The sequence below is a fragment of the Alexandromys fortis genome, unplaced genomic scaffold (assembly GCF_014885135.2).
Source record: "Alexandromys fortis isolate MF-2015 unplaced genomic scaffold, M_Fortis_MF-2015_v1.1 scaffold_85, whole genome shotgun sequence".
In the NCBI taxonomy this organism is placed as follows: Eukaryota; Metazoa; Chordata; class Mammalia; order Rodentia; family Cricetidae; genus Alexandromys; species Alexandromys fortis.
In genome coordinates, this window is record NW_026067975.1 from 1611241 (window position 1) to 1633066 (window position 21826).

Below are 21826 nucleotides of genomic sequence, written 5' to 3' on the forward strand. Positions count from 1 at the left end.
TTAAACAGTCTCTTGGTGCCTAGCTTACTCAGCTGTGCCAACTTACTCAAGAGGTTGGTTAAAAAAAAAAGTACTAAAGTAGTTGACCACTGGCATGCCTGAATTTTTCTTATGTACATAAGCAAATAGAAGCAACTTGTCATAGTTGGGTAAGCTTACCACACAGACAAACATAAAAGTAGAAGAGTTTTATTTGTCTTATAAAGTAGTCGAATTTAACAATGTTGAATAGTCTGTAGATCGATGCATAGAACACGACTGTCTTATTTCTCTAAGTAATCTTGGTTGTTTACCCTTTTAGTTCCTTTTCCTTCCTGGTTCATTCTTCCTTTCCTTTCTCCTACCTTTCTTCCCTCTCTCCCTCCCACTTTCTGGGTGGCAGTGTTTTGTTATGCGGGTCTGCAGTTCTTGGTCCCTTTGTCTTGGCCACAACTGTGCTAAATTATAGGTGTGGACCACTCCATTAATTGCCTATAAACTTTATTGTTTTATGTGCCTAGTGTTTTGCCTGCACTGTGTACATGTTGAGTACTGTTAGATCCTCTAGAACTGGTATTACATATTCTTGTGAACCTCCATGTGGATGCTGGGCATTGAACTCCTGTTCTCTGGAAGAATGACCAGTGCTCATAACCCCTAAGCCATTGCTCTAGCCCCTGCCTATAAACTTTTAAGATGCACATTGGTCCAGGTAGTTTGACTAAGAAGAAAAAAAATTGAGGTTACTTTGGATATATCGAACATACAATATCATATTACACATCAATACAGAAAGATGTGTAATGTAGAGATTTTTGAGGCTATAATGAATTTTTAATGTTCCTTGGTCTCAAACTGGGCTATTCTCTCCCTTCAATTGCCAGTGAAGAAAACACAGCAAATGAGTGATTGTTTTACAGAAATAACTTTAAATTGTAACTTTTAAGTAGTAAAATATTCACATTAGCAGATGAATTGGCTGCCATACTACATGGCTCTAACTTCTGGCCTGGTCACTGGGTCAGAGGAAAATAGCACCTGTAGAAGGCAGGCAACCCTAAGGGCTTGTTTCAATGCACTTGGAGTAGGTGTTGAGTAGCATGTGCACACAGCCAGAGAGTTGAAGGTAATTGATTTTTCTTTTTCATTTGTTACTTTGTGTCTTTTGTGTGTTTCCTTTGCTTTTTGAGACAAAATCTGCTATGAGCCCATGACTGGCCTGGAATTTGCTCTGTAGGCCAGACTACCTCAGAGATCCACCTGGCTCTGTTTCCAAGACCTGGGACTAAAAGTATGCACCACCATGCCTGAGTGGTGTCTTTTACCATTTCTTGTGTTTTCTGATAGTTGAGTGTCAGAAAACCTTGAATCCTTTTTATCTTTCTGGTGATTTTTAACTTCTAGAACTTTCTGCATGGGTATAGGCCTTTTAGCTTGTTTTGGTTTGAGGTACTTCATCTTAATTCTATATTCTCATGCTATTCTGCAAAGTAAACCTAGAGCCTCTGCTCCAACCTCTTTTTTAAAAATATTTATTTATTATGTATACAATATTCTGTCTGCATGTATGCCTGCAGGCCAGAAGAGGGAACCAGATCTCATTACAGATGGTTGTGAGCCATCATGTGGTTGCTGGGAATTGAACTCAGGACCTTTGGAAGACCAGGCAATGCTCTTAACCACTGAGCCATCTCTCCAGCCCTCCAACCTCTTTTTAATCTTAAGACGGGATCTCACTAAGTTGGCCTGGCTCATCTTGGAGTACGCTAGGCAGGCCTTGAGCTTATGGTCTTGCTTCTTGACTTCTTGCTATTTTTAAAAAATGTGATTATATTGGTTATGCAAATTGGTGTTTCTGAAAGGTTTAATTTACTGTCTTAACGAAAATTTAGTTTATTGATGTGAAACTGAAGGAGTGGAATAAGGCTCAAATAATATTACATAGTATTTGATTTTTGAGATAGTTCATGTAGCCTTGCTTGAGTTCACTGTGTAACTAAGGATAACCTTGAACTTCTGATTATTCTTCTGCCTCCACCTTGCTGAAACTCTAAGCCTGCATCATGGCTCTCAGACCCTTTCCTTTAATTAACTACTTGCTTAACTTATAATAATTGTACATTCACATCTTAGATGCATGTGAGCTATATACTGTATATTTAATATAGTTTGGTTGTGCTCACGCTCATTTAGACATAAAACTAAATGCATTATAGCACAGTGCTTTAATCTTGTGCACAAAGTTGATGATGCCATAAAAATGAAATCCCTTTCATGTAAGTTAAATAAGTACAGTGTTGCTGAGGACTCAGGAGGTAGAGGTAGGCCTGATCTGACTTCCAGGCCAGCTAGGGCTTTATAGAGAGACCCTGTCTCAATAAGCAATATTTTGAAAATAAATGCGCATGATAAGAACCAAACGAAGCTGCTGAACGATAATAGAACCCTACCCCTGCGATGTCTGTGTCCAACTCTAGATTTTTCTTTGTAATTTTAATTGATTTTTAAAATTTCTATATGGTATTTTGATAGTGATAATTTAGTGTACCACTTTCCATTCCTCCCTCATTTCTTTTCACTATGGTTACTTATCATCCAGTTTTTAATAAAATTAAGTCAGAGCTTATCCTTTTTCTTTTTGTTTGGCTCAATATTTACCTCTTGCTAAGTTGTTTATGCTTATGTTTCTTACATGTAGTATGAGCGGTGGGGTGCATCCCGCCACCTGGCTAGCTTTACCCGAAATAATTACACGGAAACTGTATTCTTTTAAACACTGCCTGGCCCATTAGTTATAACCTCTTATTGACTAGCTCTTACATATTGATCTAACCCATTTCTAATATCTGTATTGCCACTTGAGTGTGGCTTACCAAGACGAGTCTAATGGGCATCCATATCAGAGAGGAGAGTCATGGCGACTGCCTGGAGAGGAGAGGCATGGAGTCTGACTCACTGCCTTCTTCCTCCCAGCATTTTGTTCTGTTTACTCCGCCTACCTAATTTTCTGTCCTATTAAAGGGCCAAGGCAGTCTCTTTATTTAACCAATGAAATTAACACAAAACAGAAGACTCTCCCCCATCACTTACAGCTTTGAACTTCTGATCCTGCCTTGGCTTCCCAAGTGCTGGGGTTGTAGATGTGAGCCTCTACAATGTGAGCCTCCACACCTGGCTACTGTTCTCTGTGGTCAAATACATTAGTTTTATTAGTTCCCTTCTAGAGATTTTTGTCCTTCTTAGCTCTCATAAACCATCTGGATCGACTATTTTCTAAGTTTGGCACTTACCATTTTAATGACAAAAGATAAAATTGCGTGGGGGAAGGTATTTTGTTCCTGCATTTGGTTTCTACTGTTTTTATTTACTTCCTTTAATACTGGAGTGTTTTGTTGTTGTTGTTTTGGTTTTTTATGTGCTTGTTTTGGTTTTTTGAGACTGTAGCTTTAGAGCCTATCCTAGAACTAGCTCTTGTAGACCAGGCTGCCTTTCAACTCATAGAGATCCACCTGCCTCTGCCTCCATGAGTACTGGACTTAAGGCCTGAGCCACCACTGCCCAGAGGTAGTTTAGTTTGGTTTTGTTTAGGTTTCTGGAGGTAAATTTGTGATTATTGAGAAGTCTGACGTTGTGATGTTTTCTTTTTGTGTTATCTTTTGTTCTCGCTGGGCATGAAGTCTTTCTTGTCTGCAGTTGGAAAAATTGCAGTAATGTACCTGCATCTAGTGCCGTTTGTTAAACTTGAATGGAGATTGTTTAACTTACCCAGAAATGTAAGAATGTAGTCTGTCTGTCTGCCTCCCTCCCTCCCCCACCTCCTCCCTTTCCCTCTCCCTCTCTCTGTGTATGTGGTGGGAGCCTGTGAGCACAGGCATGCTTGTGTTCATTCTATCACTGAGTCTGAATCTGTTTTTTCAGGTAAGCTGGTTAGCCAGCAAACTCCCAGAATGTACTGATGTTCTCCACCCCACTTCTAGGACTACAGGCATGCACTCAGTATATGGCCATGTCTGGTTTTACAAGGGTGCTAGGGATTCCAACCGGGGTCCTCATACTTGTACAGCAAGTGCTTTACCCACTGAGTTATCCCCCTCCTTAACCTTCTCTCAACTTCTTGAGAGCTGGGATTACAGATGTAGACCATTGTGTCCTGCTCTTTAAAAAGAATTATTGCTTAGGTTATTACTTAAATTTTGTGAGTTTTTTTCTAACCAGTTTAAACAAAATATTTTATTAAAAGTTTTTATTTTGTTACTCTGATGATCAGTCTTTATATAAAAAGGGTTTTGTTATTGTTTTTTTTTTCACTAATTCTGCCTGTTTTACACATGTGGACATAAGAGATAGTGACTGAAACTGTTTTTTAGCAAAGTCCTTTTAAGTGTTGGGAGTACTTAAAATTAGAAATACATATGACTATCCATAAGTAATTGATCTCTGTCCTACTGCTCAGAATGATTTCTGGGGTCCTAAAGGGTTAGAAATGTGAAAAATGGGCCGGGCGGTGGTGGCACATGCCTTTAATCCCAGCACTCGGGAGGCAGAGGCAGGCAGATCTCTGTGAGCTCGAGACCAGCCTGGTCTACAAGAGCTAGTTCCAGGACAGGCTCCAAAGCTACAGAGAAACCCTGTCTCGAAAAAAAGAAAAGAAAAGAAAGAAATGTGAAAAATGGAATACATTTCAAGCACTGGTATGGATTTCATCAGCGCTATAAATCATACCTTGGCAAGAAGCACTGATCAGCTCTTTTGCCAATCATTTTAGGAACGGCCCTCGCTGGAGCTCTTCCTTTACCTAATTGTATGTAAAGTACTAAGCTAAGTGTTTGTTTCAAATTTTATTCTGATATTTGGAAACAGGGGCTACCAGTTGCAACATGCTGGGTACTTTCCATAGTTCCCTCAGTACTTTTTAGTGACTGAAAGTGTTTATTTATAGTCAAGTAAGTGAAACTTTCAAAAAAACTTAGTCTTCAGATTTTTTAATTTTAGTAAGGTTACAAAACACCTTTGGATTAGAGCACTGAGTAAAAATGTATATTCTCATTGGCTGTTAGACACCTAAATTCTGATCTTTTCATCTTTTTGTAGATGTGGTGGCACAGTGGGAGCTATTCTGACATGTCCACTGGAAGTTGTCAAGACACGGTTACAGTCATCCTCTGTGACACTCTACGTCTCTGAAGTTCAGCTGAACACCATGACCGGAGCCAGTGTCAACCGAGTAGTGTCCCCTGGGCCTCTGCACTGTCTAAAGTGAGAGCAAAGCACTCGTGCATCTTGTTGCTGCCGCTGCTTGTCTTAGTGGTTCCCACATGCCTAATTTTTTCTTACACATTTTAAAAGGATTTTTAGAAAAGCTAATGACAGAAGTTAGCATGCATCATACTTATTAGTTGTAGCAGACTATAATGGAGTAGAACAGCTATAAAGATTATATTAAATGGAGTATTTCCAAATTGTATATATTTAAACTATTTTTTCTAAATTTATCCATTGGGTTTCTTTTCTAAAGTTATTGTAGGTATTTTGCACTGAATTGATTAATTTTTGTATCATTTGTTTTCAGGCAAGGTCTCACTATATAGCCCTGACTGGTCTGGAATTCAGTATCCAGAACAGGCCTACCTCTATGCCACCATACCCAGATGGCTGTTGTTTTTAGTTTTAAAATGAAGGTAGTGTTGGTGCTGCTATTGTGTGTTTAATGTTCACATATATGCACTAGTACCTGCATCTAGTTGCTGACAATTTTCTTTTATAAAATATATAATATATATAATTTATACAGCTTCAGCTTGAAACAGTTATACCAGTTTTAAAAATCTCCGTATGTTGACATTTTCTGATGATTAGAAAAAGATTGGCCAGTTTATATTAATTAAGTTGCTTTCAAACTTATTTAACACTGGCTGTGGTGGCACACACCTTTAATCCCAGCACTTGGGAGGCAGAGGCTGGTGGATCTCTTGAGTTTGAGGCCAGTCTAGTTTACAGAGCAAGTTCCAGGACAGCAATGGCTACATAGAGAAACCCTGTCTTGAAAAGCAACACAAAACTTATTCAGATCGTTTTCTGTGTCGTTAGATTTGTATTAGCGCTCAATGCTTGTGTGTCTGGCTTATCAGTTCACTTGACTTAAATCTGTTTGAACTGAGTTCAGTACTATTTATTTTGTAGTAGCAAATGAACTCATCCAGTGTATTTACATTTGTACTAAGAGATTGCATCACGCTTTTTTCACCTTGGTTACCTAAGTACATGAATCTGTCAGCAGTTTTGAATTAAAATGTCAATTACAGAAAAGTACTGATTGGTGTGGGAAATGTATCTTTTTAAAAAGATTTATTTGCATATTTTATGTGTATATGGGTATTTTGTCCGCATATATATGCACAATAGAAGAAGACATCAGATCCCGTGGGACTCTAGTTATAGATGGTTGTGAGCTACCATGTGGGTGCTGGGAATTGAACTCAGGATCTCTATAGAAGAGCAGCTAGTGCTCATAACCAGTGAGCTATTTCTCCAGCTCCAGGAAGTGAATCTTAATTCATTTCTAAATGAATAATTTTGACATTTCCATTGATCAGATCTTTTTTAAAATTCTGCTTTAGACCCCTGAGATATACTTTGATTTGGTTTTCAGTAATTGTGGTTTTCCGTCATCATGAGAACTTTCAATTTTTTTTTATTAATTTAGATTTCTCAGGGGTTTTTGTTTGAAACAAAGCTTCAACACTTTTAGGTAACACTGGCTGACCTTGAACTCTATGTAGATTGGACAGACTTCAAACTCACAAAGATTAACCTGCTTTTGCTTCCCTGGTAATGGGATTAAGGGCGTGCACCACCACCATCACCGCCATTTCCTCAAGTTTTTTCATGCCCACCTTAACTCTTTGTAAATCATTTAATCACTGAAGCACCCAATAAGTGAATACTGTGTTGTTTTCTACCTTTGGACTTCATAGAAAAAAATCTTGCCTTCAACTTATACCTTTAATTAACTATTACATTCACCTGCCTTTTAAGAGATCTTTCTTGCGTGGGCAGTGGTCGCAGATGCCTTTAATCCCAGCACAGGAGGAAGTAATAGATACTCTGAGAGAAGCACTTGATCTACCTGTTTCTTAGTGCTAAAGTTTCCTTTGCTTTATTTTTTTTACTTTTGTTTTTGTTCCTAGTCAATTCTAATTAGACTGCCTGAACGTCTTTAGCCTCGTCCTCCCAGATGTGGGACCACAGGCACATGCCACCACACCTGGTTTCTCCATTAAAATAGTCTGCATCTCACCTCTACAGCTTCATGAAACCACTTAATCTCAGAAAGCCTCTTATGCTTTAGGCTCTCTATCTCTTTTTCTGCTGGGGATAAATGTCTTGTACAATATTTGCTTATTGTGACCTATTAAATTATTTGCATTAATATGCTTTTTTTATCAACTGTTCAGTAGAATTTTCAGTGTGAGGGCGTATATCTTTTTTTTTTTTTATCTAGTCATGAGCTCTTTATACACTAAGTTCTCCAAATACTAATTGGAAGGGAAATTTACCAAGCGTTCTAGTAACCCATGGGATGTTAGGGTGATAGACTTGCCATAGCATCTCACTGAAACTGTTGATTAACATCGTACTTCAGAACTTGAGGTAGTTTCCAGGATTGGGTAAAAACTAAAAGGATTGGGCTGCAGCTTATGGTGGAGGATTTGCCTTCTGTGTGTGAAGCTGAATCTGATCCCCAGTCCCAGGAAGAAGCTACACTTCTGCTTGTGGGATCGAATTTGCCGATTAAATGAAAAGGAGAGAGAAAGCAAGTCAGTGTCACAGTCTAGATTCTTCCTCTCCTCTGGTATTCTGAGACTTTTAACTCACTCAAACTCGGGATAATCCTCATATCTCAGCCTCCCAGTGTTGGAATTACAAGCATAAGCCTACATACCTCAGTAAAACTGTTATTTTTAAACATTTTATGCATGTGTATATAGGTACATACATGGCACAGTACACATGTAGAGGAAAGAAGGCAACTGTGTGGAGTCAATTATCCTTCCAACATTAGGTCAGTCCCAGGGATCCTCAGGGATCCTCAGGCCCAGTGTCCAGTGCCTTTACCCACTGAGCCATCTTGCCAGACATTTTAGAAAAGAATATGCACAAGTTTTATTACTAGTAAATCACTTTGATTTTTCAGTACTTTGCCTGTTCCCCCCCTCAAAGTTTTTATAGCAATGAAATTGGACTGGAAAGATATATTATAAATAGGAGAAATTGGTTTTGTTCTAGGATATTAGTAAAGGACGATAGAAGAGCATTTCTTTCTAATATTTCTTTTTCTTTTTAGAGTTATCCTGGAAAAAGAGGGTCCTCGCTCATTGTTTAGAGGATTAGGCCCCAACTTAGTGGGGGTGGCACCCTCCAGGTAAAAAAAAAAGGCTAAGTAAAATTATAGCAGTCTTTGTTTCAAGGCATCTGGATATAATCATTTGTAGACACAGTTAAATTTATATATATGACTTTTCAGTATTTGTGGGAAGGTATTTGAGAGTTTCTGGTGCTAATCAGAAGGAATCTACAAAGAAAAGCTTGATTCTGGGACTAACATTCATTGTTAGGAAATGTTTCTTGTCAGGGAAAAGGTGTAATGTTTGCTTTAAACTGTTAAAACTCACACTTGGAAAATGAATGTGGAATAAAGTAACTCTGAGTTCAAAAGTATTTGTAGACAGTTTCATATTTTAAATGGTTATGAATGGAACTGAGATTTGAGGGGAAAATACTATATTTGAAACTATAAATTAAAATAACATCTTTAAATTGGATTGACTAAGACCTAGTATATTAGTAATGCTTTTGAAATAAATCTTAATTTTCTCATAACTAATGACTTGCCTATTATGATACTATCTGAGAAAATGCTTATATTCTCTTTTGACCTTAGGAATTAGGAGAATTTTATACTTAATGGGAAGGGCCGAATATAAACTGATGTGGGATGGGTTCTTTTTTTGTGGGGGTGGGGGTCTGATCTATAAACTAGGTTGGCCTTGAAATCACAGAGATCCACCTGCCTCTACTTCCCAGAGTGTAGGGATCAAGGCTAAACTAAAGTGCTGGAAGTTATGCTTTAAATTTAACTGTAGTAACTTAAATTTTCCTAAAAATAAATAAATGTTTTTTAAAGGATTTGGTGTATGTGTGTGAGGGAGTGTTCCTGTATTTTTGTTTTGAGACAGTCTCACTTGGTAGCCCTCCTAGCCTCATTACCTGCCTCCTGCCTAAGACACCTGAGTACTAGAATTATAGAGGTTAACCTGGCTTTACGTAGGTATTTTTTTAAAATGTTTATTACGCATGAATATTCTTCCTGCATGCATGTATGTACACCATGTGTCAGAAGAAAGAATCAGATCCCCCACAACTGGATTCTTCCGTGGTAGAATGCTGTCCAGAAAAGTTCCTATTTAGAATGTATATGGACACCTAGTTCTGTACTTTAAACCACATACCTCATCCACACCTTGTTACTTACTGGGATTTCACTTCTTTCATCTTAAGAAATTTTTCAGAGCTGAGCTTGGTTGCCTACATAGTAGTTATGAGGCTGCGCAGCCTTATCTTGCATTCAAAACCAGGGCAGCCACATACTTAGGCATGCTGGCTACTGTCCATCTTTTTAATACTTACTAAATGTACTAAGTTTTATTTTGACATTTTGTCATGTTTAATTTTTTGTGTAGTTACACCCTCTTTATTATAATTTGATGTTTTATTTTTTATTTATATTTTCTGGATGTCTATTACATAACCTGTTTTTTTCATTAAGATGTCTTCTGTGATTCTTTCTTAGGAATGAGTTTATTTTCCTCCTGTTTTGGAATTATGTATCCTAAGATTGTAGGTTTGTTTGTTTGTTTTCTTTGTTATTTTCCTTATAAATGGAACATTTTTTTTTTGTATTATTAAATAGCCCCCTCTTTTTTGAAGCAGGCTTTTACTTTGTAGTTCAGATTACTCTTGAACTTAAGATCCTCTTGTCTTCCCTGCTGACTGCTAAGATTTGCAGGTGAAAGCCACGTGCCTGGCCCCTTTTTTTCTTAAACATGTGTTTTAAAAGTACAGTAGTGGAAGCTAGAGAGATGATGATTTAGTGGTTAAGAGCATTTGCTGCTCTTGCATTCTTAAGAACTGAACCTGAATTCAGTTCTCAGTACTCTCATGGAGTCTCAAAATCATCTATAACTCCGGTCCAGAGAATCTGACACCCTCTTCTGGTCTCCATGGGCTCTGCATGCACCTGGAACACTTACCTGCAGGCAGAATACTTAGACAATCAGGAAGAAAAGATGGGGTAATGAAACTCTCTCCATTACCAATTATTGGTCTACTTTGTTACTGTAAGTCAGCTTTGTTGAGAAATAATGCAATATTGATTCAGCAAGGCAATAATTCAGTACTTCAAAGGCTGAAAGAGCTCCAAGTCTAATGGAGTATTTTATACACATTGCAAAATCTAAGCTGGCCCAATGGGCCTGATCCCATTTGTTAAAATTATTTTGTCTTAAGAATACTGTGGGGCAATGCCAGGTGGTGGTGGCACATGACTTGGGAGGCAGAGGCAGGCGGATCTCTGTAAATTTGAGGCCAGCCTGGGCTATAAAAGCTAGCTCCAGGACAGGTCCAAAGCTACAGAGAAATGCTGTCTTGAAGAAAAAAAAAAAAAAAAACCAAAAAAATAAAAATACTGTGGACAAGAGGTATAAAAGGAATAAAGACTTGGATCTCCAGCATCAAAAAGTAGAATGTGTAAACCTACTCTGTATGTGTTTGTAGGGTAAAATATACTACAGATTCTCAAAACTGTCCAGCATCAGATCAATTAGATCAACTCTACCTCTAAAGTTACGACCACCTAACTCAGGTTAAGTACACTAACTCAGAAATGCAAATAGCATAGCCTCACTGGTGCACAGGACGTGATTCGCGTTGTCAGTGTTGAGCACAGCTTAGGAGCTGTGAGAGTGGGTGCTGGGAACTACACATTGGAGTTTAGCCTTTGTAAAGTATAAAACATGCTCAGTGGAAACATAGGTAAACTGATGTTATAGTGAATATGACTGAGACTTTATTAGAATTCTCTATTCTAGAATTTTAAAGATTTATGCTTTATTAATTATTTTTAGAGCAATATACTTTGCTGCTTATTCAAACTGCAAGGAAAAGTTGAATGGTGTTTTTGATCCTGATTCTACCCAAGTACACATGATTTCAGCTGCAATGGCAGGTATGAATATTTAATAGTAAAACGTCTCAAACCTGGAAATGTTAATATTATATGATGATTTTATCAAAATAAGATAGTGTGTTTTTAATAATTAAAATCTATAAAGATGATTTTGTTCGTTTGAATAAAACATTTGCTATACATAAAACCTGATATCAGTTACATCTCTGTAATTAAAGAGTTTAAGTGGCAGACAGTAGATAGTATATTTATTTTGCTGTGTATTGCCTAATATTTAATGCATTCATGCTTTAAGAGTCCAGCCATAATCCCACTGGAACTAGAGCTGCCATTTGCTCTCTTCAGTTTCCGTTAGTGCTTCCTGCTGCATGTTTTGGCTTCTGTCTGAAATGTGCCGCCAGTACTTGGTAAAGTATTCGTTGTGTCCTGTGCTTGGATGCTACAATTTTTGTGATCTTTATTATGGTCCAGTTACTATAATTTGTTATGTTTGAGAAGATGTTTATCATTCCTCATAATCTAGACTATATACTGACCTTAACTTTAGACACTGGCTTGTGTAGAAATGTTTCCAGGAACTTCTGGATCAGCACAACCCTCATAGGTCTTTCTAAGAGTAAGTGGTAGAGATTGGTTTGTCACTGGTTCTGGAGTCATTTGCTGCCATGCATGTTAAACGATGCCTTGAATTTAGTTCTTAATAGGAAATTCTTTCAATTTTCTGGGAATTATTTAATCCACCCATTTCCAAATTGTTCTATAACTTTGTAAGGAAAACTATAGTTGCTTTTATCAGCTGTTGATCAATAAATTGACTTCCCATTGTGCACTTAGTGATAAGTGCCTTAAACTGCTAATGATTTTCTCTTTAGAATAGTTTAATTTGAACCACATTTTAACCAGTTTAGCCAAGTGTAACCTGAAATACTGATTTATGAAAAGACTGATAGCCTCTGCTATATAATAAATCTAGCATATAGCTTACAAATTCTTTTCAAGACTTTTTATATTTGCAGTGATGACTAATTGACGTTTTGAAGCTGGAAGGGACAGTGCTTAAAGTCAAGATAGTGTATACTCTGATTTGCCAGTCTGGAGATCTTGATTCCTGGGAGTTTGGGGGACCTTATCCATGGAATAACTGGATTGATCTGGATAGACTGGGTTTTGAAAATTAGTTCTTAGTATAATGGTATTTGCCTAGTTACAGAATAGAATTTTTTAATTGTACTATTTATAGATGTTGGTTAAAGATATTTTTCTTTCACAGATTTGTCTGGGTATAGGTGAAAGTTGGTAAACCCAGCAACCATTACACCAGGTTAAAAATCTCTTTCTAGATTGTCGATGTTTGTTTGTGGGGCCTATTTGTCTCTAACTCCAGAAAATTAAAAAGAAATGTTTATACTTAAAAAAAAAATTTGAAATCAAGAAACTATATAAGCTGGGCAGTGGTGGCGCATGCCTTTAATCCCAGCACTTGGGAGGCAGAGGCAGGTGGATCTCTGAGTTTGAGGCCAGCCTGTTCTACAGAGCAAGTGAGTTCCAGGATAGTCAGGAATACAGAGAAACCCTGTCTCAAGAAGAAAGAAAGAAAAAAGAAAAAGAGATTAGTCACTTTAAAGTTGACAGTGTTTATTATGGATTCAATATTACACATTTAGAAGTCCAGGGTATCTAAATTCTTACAGAAACATTTTATTATATTAGAATATCTCACCAAAAATTATTATTGTTTTCATATCACATTGCAAATTAATTCAGTAAAACGTATTAAAAATTCTTTTCTTAAATGTATAATATCTTCATTAGTACTGTTTCTCAACTTGAATTCCTTCAGTCTTGGTAAATTGATAAGCATGCGTATTCAGACTTTATTACCCTTTGCATTTACCATGTAATTTGAAAGTATTTTTTCATTTGTTTGCAGTTACATTTCCTGAAAATTACGCCTTCAGCATTTCCTTGTACTATTTGTTAGCATTAACATCTAGCTTTGCAGGTTGTTATGTGTAGCTACATGGCTGGTGAAAGAGAATGGTCCAGTACAGATTGATTAAGGTAGCTTTTTGCCCCCTTTATTCTTGAAATAATCAACAGCAGATTGCTCTGGGTTTTCTTCAGGGTCATATTTTTGGACATCAAAGAATGATTTAAGAGGTACAAAATACTTAAAGATAATTATGTGAAAAAGATTTTAACTGATTGTTTAAAAAAAATGCTAACCTTGTCACCTTAGTAGCAAAACTGCATTAAAAGAGGCTGTTAGCCCCATTACCTGGAGATTTGACCACACCAGTCAACATACACAGCCTCAGGGCCTGTCTTTAGTTTCATTTTGCATGTTACCCAGATCGACTAACACATATAATTTAAATATTAGACTTAGTCAAAACTGCAGTCATAGAGAGTCTTTTTTGGCAGTGTTGTAAGTGGCCACAGCTAAAATGTAGTTTGTTTTTGTTTACTGAAACATTTTCTAGTTACAAAGATATTTAATCCAAGTAATCCTGGTTGTTTTTACCTTTACCCCTTACACATGACTGTTGTTACACTGTTTACTGTGGCTATTGGGGTATCAGCTTTGTGTCTGTCTTGTTGAAATAATCTTGAGTAGCCTTCTGATATACCGTGGCACCCGTTGGTATGCCTAAATGTATTGTTTCTTCTTTCTTTACAGTAATTCTTAATTTTTAAAAGTTTACCTGACAAGCACATATTTTTTATATGTGACATAAGTATAAAGGAAATAAATTTCTGTTTCTATTTTTATCTGTAACCATGTATTTGGTGTGAAATTCCTAATGTGTCAATAATAATCATTTTGTGTCATCAATATATCGAGTGAGTAATATATGCTTACAGAATGCATAATTATTATTTGGGATTTTTGTTTGTTTTTAAGAGCACATTTTTTTCAAGGCATCTTTTTTTTTCTGTGATTTTTTTTTTTTTTACTTCATTAATTAAATGTAACGTTAGGTGTTTTTTACTCCTTAAATATAAAGTTTACCTTACAGTAGTCAGCCAGGTGCGTGGTTGGACAGCTGCTTTGTATGCTTATTTGTGAACATTTTTCCTGTTTTCTGTTTTGTAGAACACAAGAATTAATACAAAATAATCCAAAATATTCCATAAGTATGGATGTGCAGTATTACTGTTAGAGTCAAAAGGTGACAGGTACTTTTGTTAGCACTGTGATCTTAATTAGTTACACAAAGTTCCAGACTTTAATATTCTGTTGGGCCTCAGAGTATTTCTGTTTGCTTGGTTGGTTTTTAAATCACTAGATAATCTGATTATTAAAGAACAGATAAAAGTGTCTGCAGCTCTTTTCATGGTAGATAACAGTGGTAGGAAACGGAACATAGCATCCCTTCTAAACTTTCATTAGCGTCTCCCTTGACAAGGTTAGCATTTTTTCTTTTAAGAAAAAATTGATCATCCTTTTAGGTAAGTATTTGGACTCTGAATCTGCTGAAGATGGCGGGTTGTCAGTACTCTGTGCACTTCTGTAATAAAGCACAAGGCCCTTTCTGATAGTCTTCTTACTTAAAATTTTTCAAAAAAAAAAAAGATCTCACAGTAAATATTTCTTAAATCCTTCCAGTGGGATTCAGTTTGTACACGTGTATCTGATGAGGTCACTGCTTGTTGTTATGATACAGAAAAGCCTGTGTCTATTTTAGGCATTTACTGTACATTTCTCCCGAGAAAAGAGTGAGATCGTGTCATCTCATGCTCCCCATCCGCAGGTCACTTCCTGTAGAAATATGGACTAACTTAACCTCGTGAGTACTGATCTGAGCATCTCTTGCAGCCTCTAGTATAAGAAACACACCCTGGGATTTTATAATAGCTATGGAATGAGTAGAAGGTGGGACATGGATTTGTGTGCATTATTGAGTATTTCATAAAGATTTAACTCTGGTCCCTTTGTTATCCTTCTAGAAGGAAGCATGGGGTACTCTCCAGTTACCATGTAAACATGGGGTCTTCAGCTTAGCTGTAATATAGCCTTGGCCTCCAGAATGACAACGCTATATTAATATATTAGAGAGAGCTGAAGTTGATAGTATGCTGTCTGTCCGACAACTGTTAAATAGTGATAGCTGTCTTGTCTTAGCTAACGTTTAAAATCCTAATATAGTGCTTTTCACTCTAGTCTCTTGGTATTTGAATGACCTGATTACTGCTATTTTGAAAAGACTGGTGTCTCTACTTTCTAAGAAGTACAGGCTATAGTGAATGAAGTCTTAGATGTTTTAGTGTAGTTTTAATTTTAAAAGTTTTGATATTTTTATCTTAGGTTGTATATGTTTTGCATTTTCAGATTTAATTGAAACAAGTACTAAAATGCAATACTGCAGATATCACTTAAACATTTTCAGCAAGTTTCTATGGGTGGGATTTGTTTATATTTTTAATTGGCTTATTATCAAGTGGAGTTTTATTTGGTGCATAACTTAAATTTATATATAGTTTTCTCAAAAAACATGGACACTATTAACTAAATGTATTGGCACTTTGCCTTAGTTGTTTCTGGAGCAGTACAAAGTCTTAATTATAAGTGGACTTTGTTATACTCTTCAGCTGATTTTAATGTTTTATTTGGGTGTTCTGAATACATTAACCTTTTATCAAAATGTAGCAAAACTAAAATGCAAAATAAAAAGTGATAGGCAATTTTTAAACTTTATATCGCCATGCCCAATATCTGCATGCTTGTTGTAAATGTAGGAAGAAGACATGTTTAGTGGGGATAACCACAAACTGCCTTACCACATAAATTTCGTCTTACTCCATTTGTTTCATTTCTTGTGTTAATAGGTTATACTTTTCCAGATTTAATTAGTCTAAAAATGTCTACTTGCTACTTAAACTATTTTTTGGTTAAGAGAAAGTAATACTGTGAAACTCAAAAATCAGCATTTAAAAAAATATGTATGTATATATATTTTAAAATATATATGTACATATATATGTGTGTGTGTGTATATATATATATATATACACAAAATTTTAAAGAACCAACAGCTAAAACCCTAAAGCTAATGCCTGGCTTTTTTATCCAAGCCAGCAGTAGTTTGCTGATTGGCTGGTTGTCTGTACTGAGCACAGGCACCAATTCCTCCAAGAGTTAAGTCAGAACAGCCACAGCAAGCATAGCTTCAGCAATACCAACTTCAAGATAGCGTTCTCTCACTTACCTAAATCTTAGTCATGGCCTGGTGCATACTGTGTCTGAAAGTAAATTTTAGTTGAGTGAGAAATACCTGTTTGCTTTCTGACATTGTTTATTTACAGAGTAGTTTTAAAGTTACCATTTGAGTCTTCAATTTTTATATGTATTGTTCAGATCTTAAAGTAAGGGATTTTGTGACTTGGAAAGAGATTTAGGACAGAAACTTTAACTAGAAGTTTTATTTTAAATTTAAAATTGGTGGTAATCTTTTTTTAAAAGTTAAATGAAAATTTTTAATTGAATAGTTTTATTTTTAGTTTAAAGGATTTCTACTATATTCCTCTTAAATTAAGTTTTTAAAGAAGGCACGTTGTTTTTTCTAGAAATTGAAATTATTGTGAATAATGAATAATTGTAGATTTATACTGCTCCCTGTCTTTTTACTTAAAAACTCTTAATCCTGCTGCATAGACATGTAACTACTAAAAATACTTACGAGATACAATCTTGTTTAAGAATCGTGGTCAGGGCTCCGACTTTGTAGTTAGATCACTTGCCTACCAGTGGTGAGGCCTTGATTTCAGTCTCCAGCAAGGAGTTACGTGGTGTTTTGACCTGTATTGATGCCTGATAATACATAATTTTTAAATGTTGAGTTTAACTTTCTCATTTAGAAAAATAGGAAGAATTTTCAAAGGAAGAAAATAACCGTGTAAGTTCATTCTGAGATTAAAGATGTAAGACAAACATTTAAACTAGTCAGATGGTCACATTTATTCTTTCACCGAGAATGTACTCATGAGAAGAACCCCTATTAAAAAAGATGTTCCTTAGCAATCTGTTCCACATTTATTATGTTATTACCAGCTAATGCTGCCATAGTTACTGGTCTCTTTTCTCTTTATGATGTAATATTAAAAGCACTTAAGAAAAGCAGAAACTATGTACTAGTCACAAAATTATGAAAGTTATAAGCCAAGACTTCATATATCTTGCTAAATAGGTTTAATTGGGGGACCCCCCCCTTGTGTGTCATGTGGCTACTTCAACAGTGTTAAAACATGGCATAAAACAAATAAAATTTGAGTGAGTTAATTATCTGGTATTGCAGAAGGGGAAAGAGCATTCATTATGAAACCTAGTTTGGCTTTGTAAACAATTCGGTAAAATTATTTCCCTTACGTAGCAGCTCTAAAAGCCAAGGAAAGTTTGATTGAGTCTAACTGCTCTTAAAGTAGTATTAAACATATCACAATATTTTTGTTCATATTTAAATGCGATGAATATAGTATATCTTTTTAAAAACAATCTGCTTGACTTGATAGTATTTGATAGAAGGTATTAAATAGCTAAGTTTCTTATTTCTCTTCGTGAGTTTTCAGTGAATTTAAAGGCCAGTTGAGTAAATGTAATTCTCTGAAGTTTGTATTACTGATCTTAAATGTGAAAGCAAAAGGAATACCCTGTTTTGTATAGGTGAAACATCTTTATAAATTCCTGTCATTAAGACTGCATTTTCTCTGTTGTTCTTCTAAAAGTAGGAAGACACCAAGTAAAAGATAGTGCATGGTCCAGAAAACTCACTGCCCAGAGATCCTAATTTACTGTCTTGAGCCTGAGCCACCATGGGGACTGCTCTCTACAGTAGTTACTGGATGACCTTTGAATGTTAGTGAGAGAGAGTGCCTTCTACCCCACTGACTTTCTTCACTATCTGTACCAGTGACTTTAGAGTTTTATTTAATTGGATGACAAGTAGATCCCACCTATTAACCCTAACAGAAACCTTACCTCTGTGCTAATACTTCCTTTAAAAACCAAAAACAAAAAAACACGAACTAAAAAACGGGGCCCAACAAATCTTTCCTATATTAGTGAGTGGGGCCATTTGTGTAGAAGCCCATGTGAGTGGAGTGTGCAGGTGAGGTGCCTGCCCTAGGCAGCTATTGCAGAATGCACAGAGCTGCTGTTTGTGAGCTCGGCTCACCGAGTAGAGAGCACCCTGTTGCACGTGAGTTAGAGCGACACTTGAGGGCAGATAAGATTCTTCTAGGAAGGCCAGAATGGAGAATTTATGTGGATGAACAGGTGTTCAAAGTGTAAAGCTTTACTTCAGTTAATAGTTTAAGCCTTTGTAGCCATTGTCGTTACTGTAGATTCATACAGTGTAATGATCCTTAGTGTGAATAGTGGTTCCTGTCTACTGACATTCATTTTAAATATATTTGTTTAGGTTTTACTGCAATCACTGCAACAAACCCCATTTGGCTTATAAAGACCCGGTTACAGCTTGATGCAAGGTATGTGCTTGTTTGGTTTGGTTTGGTTTGGTTTGGTTTGGTTTGGTTTGGTTTGGTTTGGTTTGGTTTGGGGATAGGGTCTTCATGTAGCCCAGGAGGAACAGAGGCTGCCCTCTTCTGGCCTCAGACTCCCAAGTGTTGTGCTTACAGGTGAGTCACCACACCCAGCTTAAGGCATATTTATTCTTGAAAGTAAAATAAGCTAACATAGATTTAAGTGTTTTTTTTTTAATATAAATTTGTATCAGTAATGCCTCAGGGCCAGGTTACCTTACCTCATTTTATCCTGTTTATACACAAACATGGAATGGCATTATGACATCTCCATACATGCCCATGATGGCATTTCTATCATTCACCCCGTTACTCTCTCCTGCCCCGTTCTCTGTGATCCTGTTCTTCTAACTAGCTCCAGTTCTGCTTTTGTCTGTTTTGAGTATGCAGCTGTGAATTTATTTAGGGTTATTTATAGGAGCCATGGGTAACAGTTTATTTACAATAAGGTAGGCTCCTTAAGATAGCTATACCACTGAAGAAATTCTCCCCTCATCAACCTTTAACTAAAACATCCAGATCTTCAGGAAAAAGTGGCATTCCATGAACCCCTTCCCCTCCCCCGACAGTCTTGACCAGCCCAGTTTTGTGGAGATCCTATGCAGGTCATCCCAGCTGCCACACTGCAGTCACTCTATGACTGGGCAGTGTTCCACACCTATTTTTATTCCTCTGGCTCTTACTTCCTTCCAGCCCTTCTTCCAGTAGTGTTTGCTGGTCCTCGGAGGGGCTTGTGTCCCATCATAGCTGAGCATTCACCAGTCGTTTGTTCTTGGCGCACTGACCAGTCTGCAGTCATGGCTCACCACTACAGAAGGAAGCTGGCATCAGCATTCTTCTGTGGACATGAGCATAGTATTTGGAAGGCGATATGACAGGGGTATTCTGCTCATTGAGGAAAACACAAGTAGCTTGCCCACTTAGCCATAGGGTTTTGACAGTTTTCAGAACCAAATATGAATCTTTGCCATGGAGCAAGCCTCACGTTCAGTCAGAAAGCAGATTGAGTATCCCCTGAAATAGACTTGCTAGTATTGTACCAGTAGGTTCATCTTGCCTAGCCAGTCAAATATTGTTGCATACAGGGTCCACAGCTGAGTAAAATCTAGTTGAAATCTTCCCAGCATCCTGAATAGCACTTTCTGGTGCTGTGAGGGCTACTGCTGAGTATTTATTGTTGCTTTAGTTTCATTTTGAAATGTGGATCTCCCCTCGGATGCAAAAAAGTTACATTAGTTGATAATGAAATAGTAAATAAGAAAACTGCCTGTATGTTAAAGAGTTTCATGTGCTTTTTATTGGGAAACAATAGGTTAACCAAGCCAGAAAGTGATATTCTACCCACCTGTATGAATTGCTTGTAAGGGCCTCCCAATAGCTAAACAAGTTACATGGTAGCTAGTCTAAAATGAAGCCCATTGCTCAAATCCAGTGACCTATGTATAAAAACCCTGAGCTAGGAGGTAGTATTTCTATGATGTATTAATAGTGTTTTTACAAGTGAATCTGTACCTTTAAGTGGTACTAAAGATTATCTTGGGAAAGATACTGAGTAAGCACCTTGTAACTATAGAGACAGAATCCACAGAATCGTTTACCAAGCTACTCACAAGGACACCACATAGGCATTACATTTGTCTGGTACGTTTTCAGGTGGACCTGGGTGAAATGGAAGAAAGTCAACCCTTGCTTTGTGATACAGTGTTCCTCAGTTGTAGTTGTGTTTTTGTTTTTTGTTTTTTTTTTTTTTTAATTTTATTGGGGACTGTTTGAGAGTTTTTTTTTTTTTTTTTTTTTTTTTTTTTTTTTTATGGTTAAGCCAAATGTACAGATGTGGACCCAAGCACCTAAGTGACTTGTGGGGTAAGGTTTGTGACGTCTGTCCTTGGAATTCAAGTCGTGGCAGACTATAATAACTGTGCACTGTATTCTGGAATTTTCTTTAACCTTGAGAAGATATAGGGACTCTTAGGTTCATTGTGTGCCCAGACAGTGCTCTACAGTGGGGGTGAGGGGATGGTGGGGTGGTGGTGGTGACATGAATCATTTGGGTCCCTAGCTGGCTCTCTCCACAGGGTCTGGGTCTGTTAGATGCAGCTGTGCTCTGGGCATGTAATGGCTTATCAGACGAATTAGAGAATGTTCACCTTCCAGACTTGTGACTATAGAACTGGCGTGCTGTAGGGCACTTCTGAGAGTTTACCCAAGTGTGTTCATTGATTCACAGATGAGGAGATGATCTATTCCCAGGCTGAGCAGCTAGAATAGAGCCGGAACAGCTAGAATAGAGCCGGAACAGCGCCGAGCCCAGGGCACTTGTCTCTATTGCTTACTGCTCNATCTCTCCAGCCCCTGTTTTTTCGCTTTTCGAGACAGGGTTTCTCTGTGGCTTTGGGGCTCTTGTAGACCAGGCTTGCCTCGAGCTCACATATATTTTGAAATTCTTAATGAGTTGACAAAGACCATTATTTAGTAGAGTGTCATATTAAAATATATATTTATATATATATATTTTTTAACTGATTAAAAAAAAACTTCCAGTAATTAATGTCAGTTGTTTTCTCTTCTTTTCCTTTCAGGAATCGTGGGGAAAAGCGAATGGGTGCATTTGAATGTGTTCGTAAAGTATATCAAACAGATGGACTGAAAGGATTTTATAGAGGCATGTCTGCCTCCTATGCTGGCATATCAGAGACAGTTATCCATTTTGTTATTTATGAAAGTATAAAGCAAAAACTGCTGGAGTGTAAGATGATGGAAAGTGATGAAGAGTCTGTGAAAGAAGCATCGGATTTTGTGAGAATGATGCTAGCTGCTGCCACCTCAAAAACCTGTGCCACAACCATAGCGTATCCACACGGTAAGAGAGTGCCTGAGCTTCTCTGTGGTCCTGGTTGTCCTGGAACTCACAGAGATCCACCTGCCTCTGCCTCCCAAGTGCTGGCATTAAAAATGTGTGCCACCACCACCTGACTCAAAATGTTGTTCTTAATAATGTTAGGTATGCCATCATTTTCAAATTGGAGACAAGAAGAAATGTAAAAATTCAGTAATTGCCCAAGG

At 37.1% G+C, this 21826-nt stretch overlaps 1 protein-coding gene across 1 annotated transcript in view; it reads left to right on the forward strand.

Moving 5' to 3' along the window:
- The window catches only part of Slc25a36 (solute carrier family 25 member 36), a 32307-nt gene that overhangs the window by 6405 nt on the left and 4076 nt on the right, over window positions 1-21826 (forward strand). The window contains exons 2-6 of the mRNA XM_050157297.1: window positions 5071-5235; window positions 8324-8401; window positions 11163-11263; window positions 18643-18709; window positions 21343-21623. Of these exons, the coding sequence (XP_050013254.1) occupies window positions 5071-5235; window positions 8324-8401; window positions 11163-11263; window positions 18643-18709; window positions 21343-21623 (692 nt within the window). The remainder of the gene's footprint in view (window positions 1-5070; window positions 5236-8323; window positions 8402-11162; window positions 11264-18642; window positions 18710-21342; window positions 21624-21826) is intronic.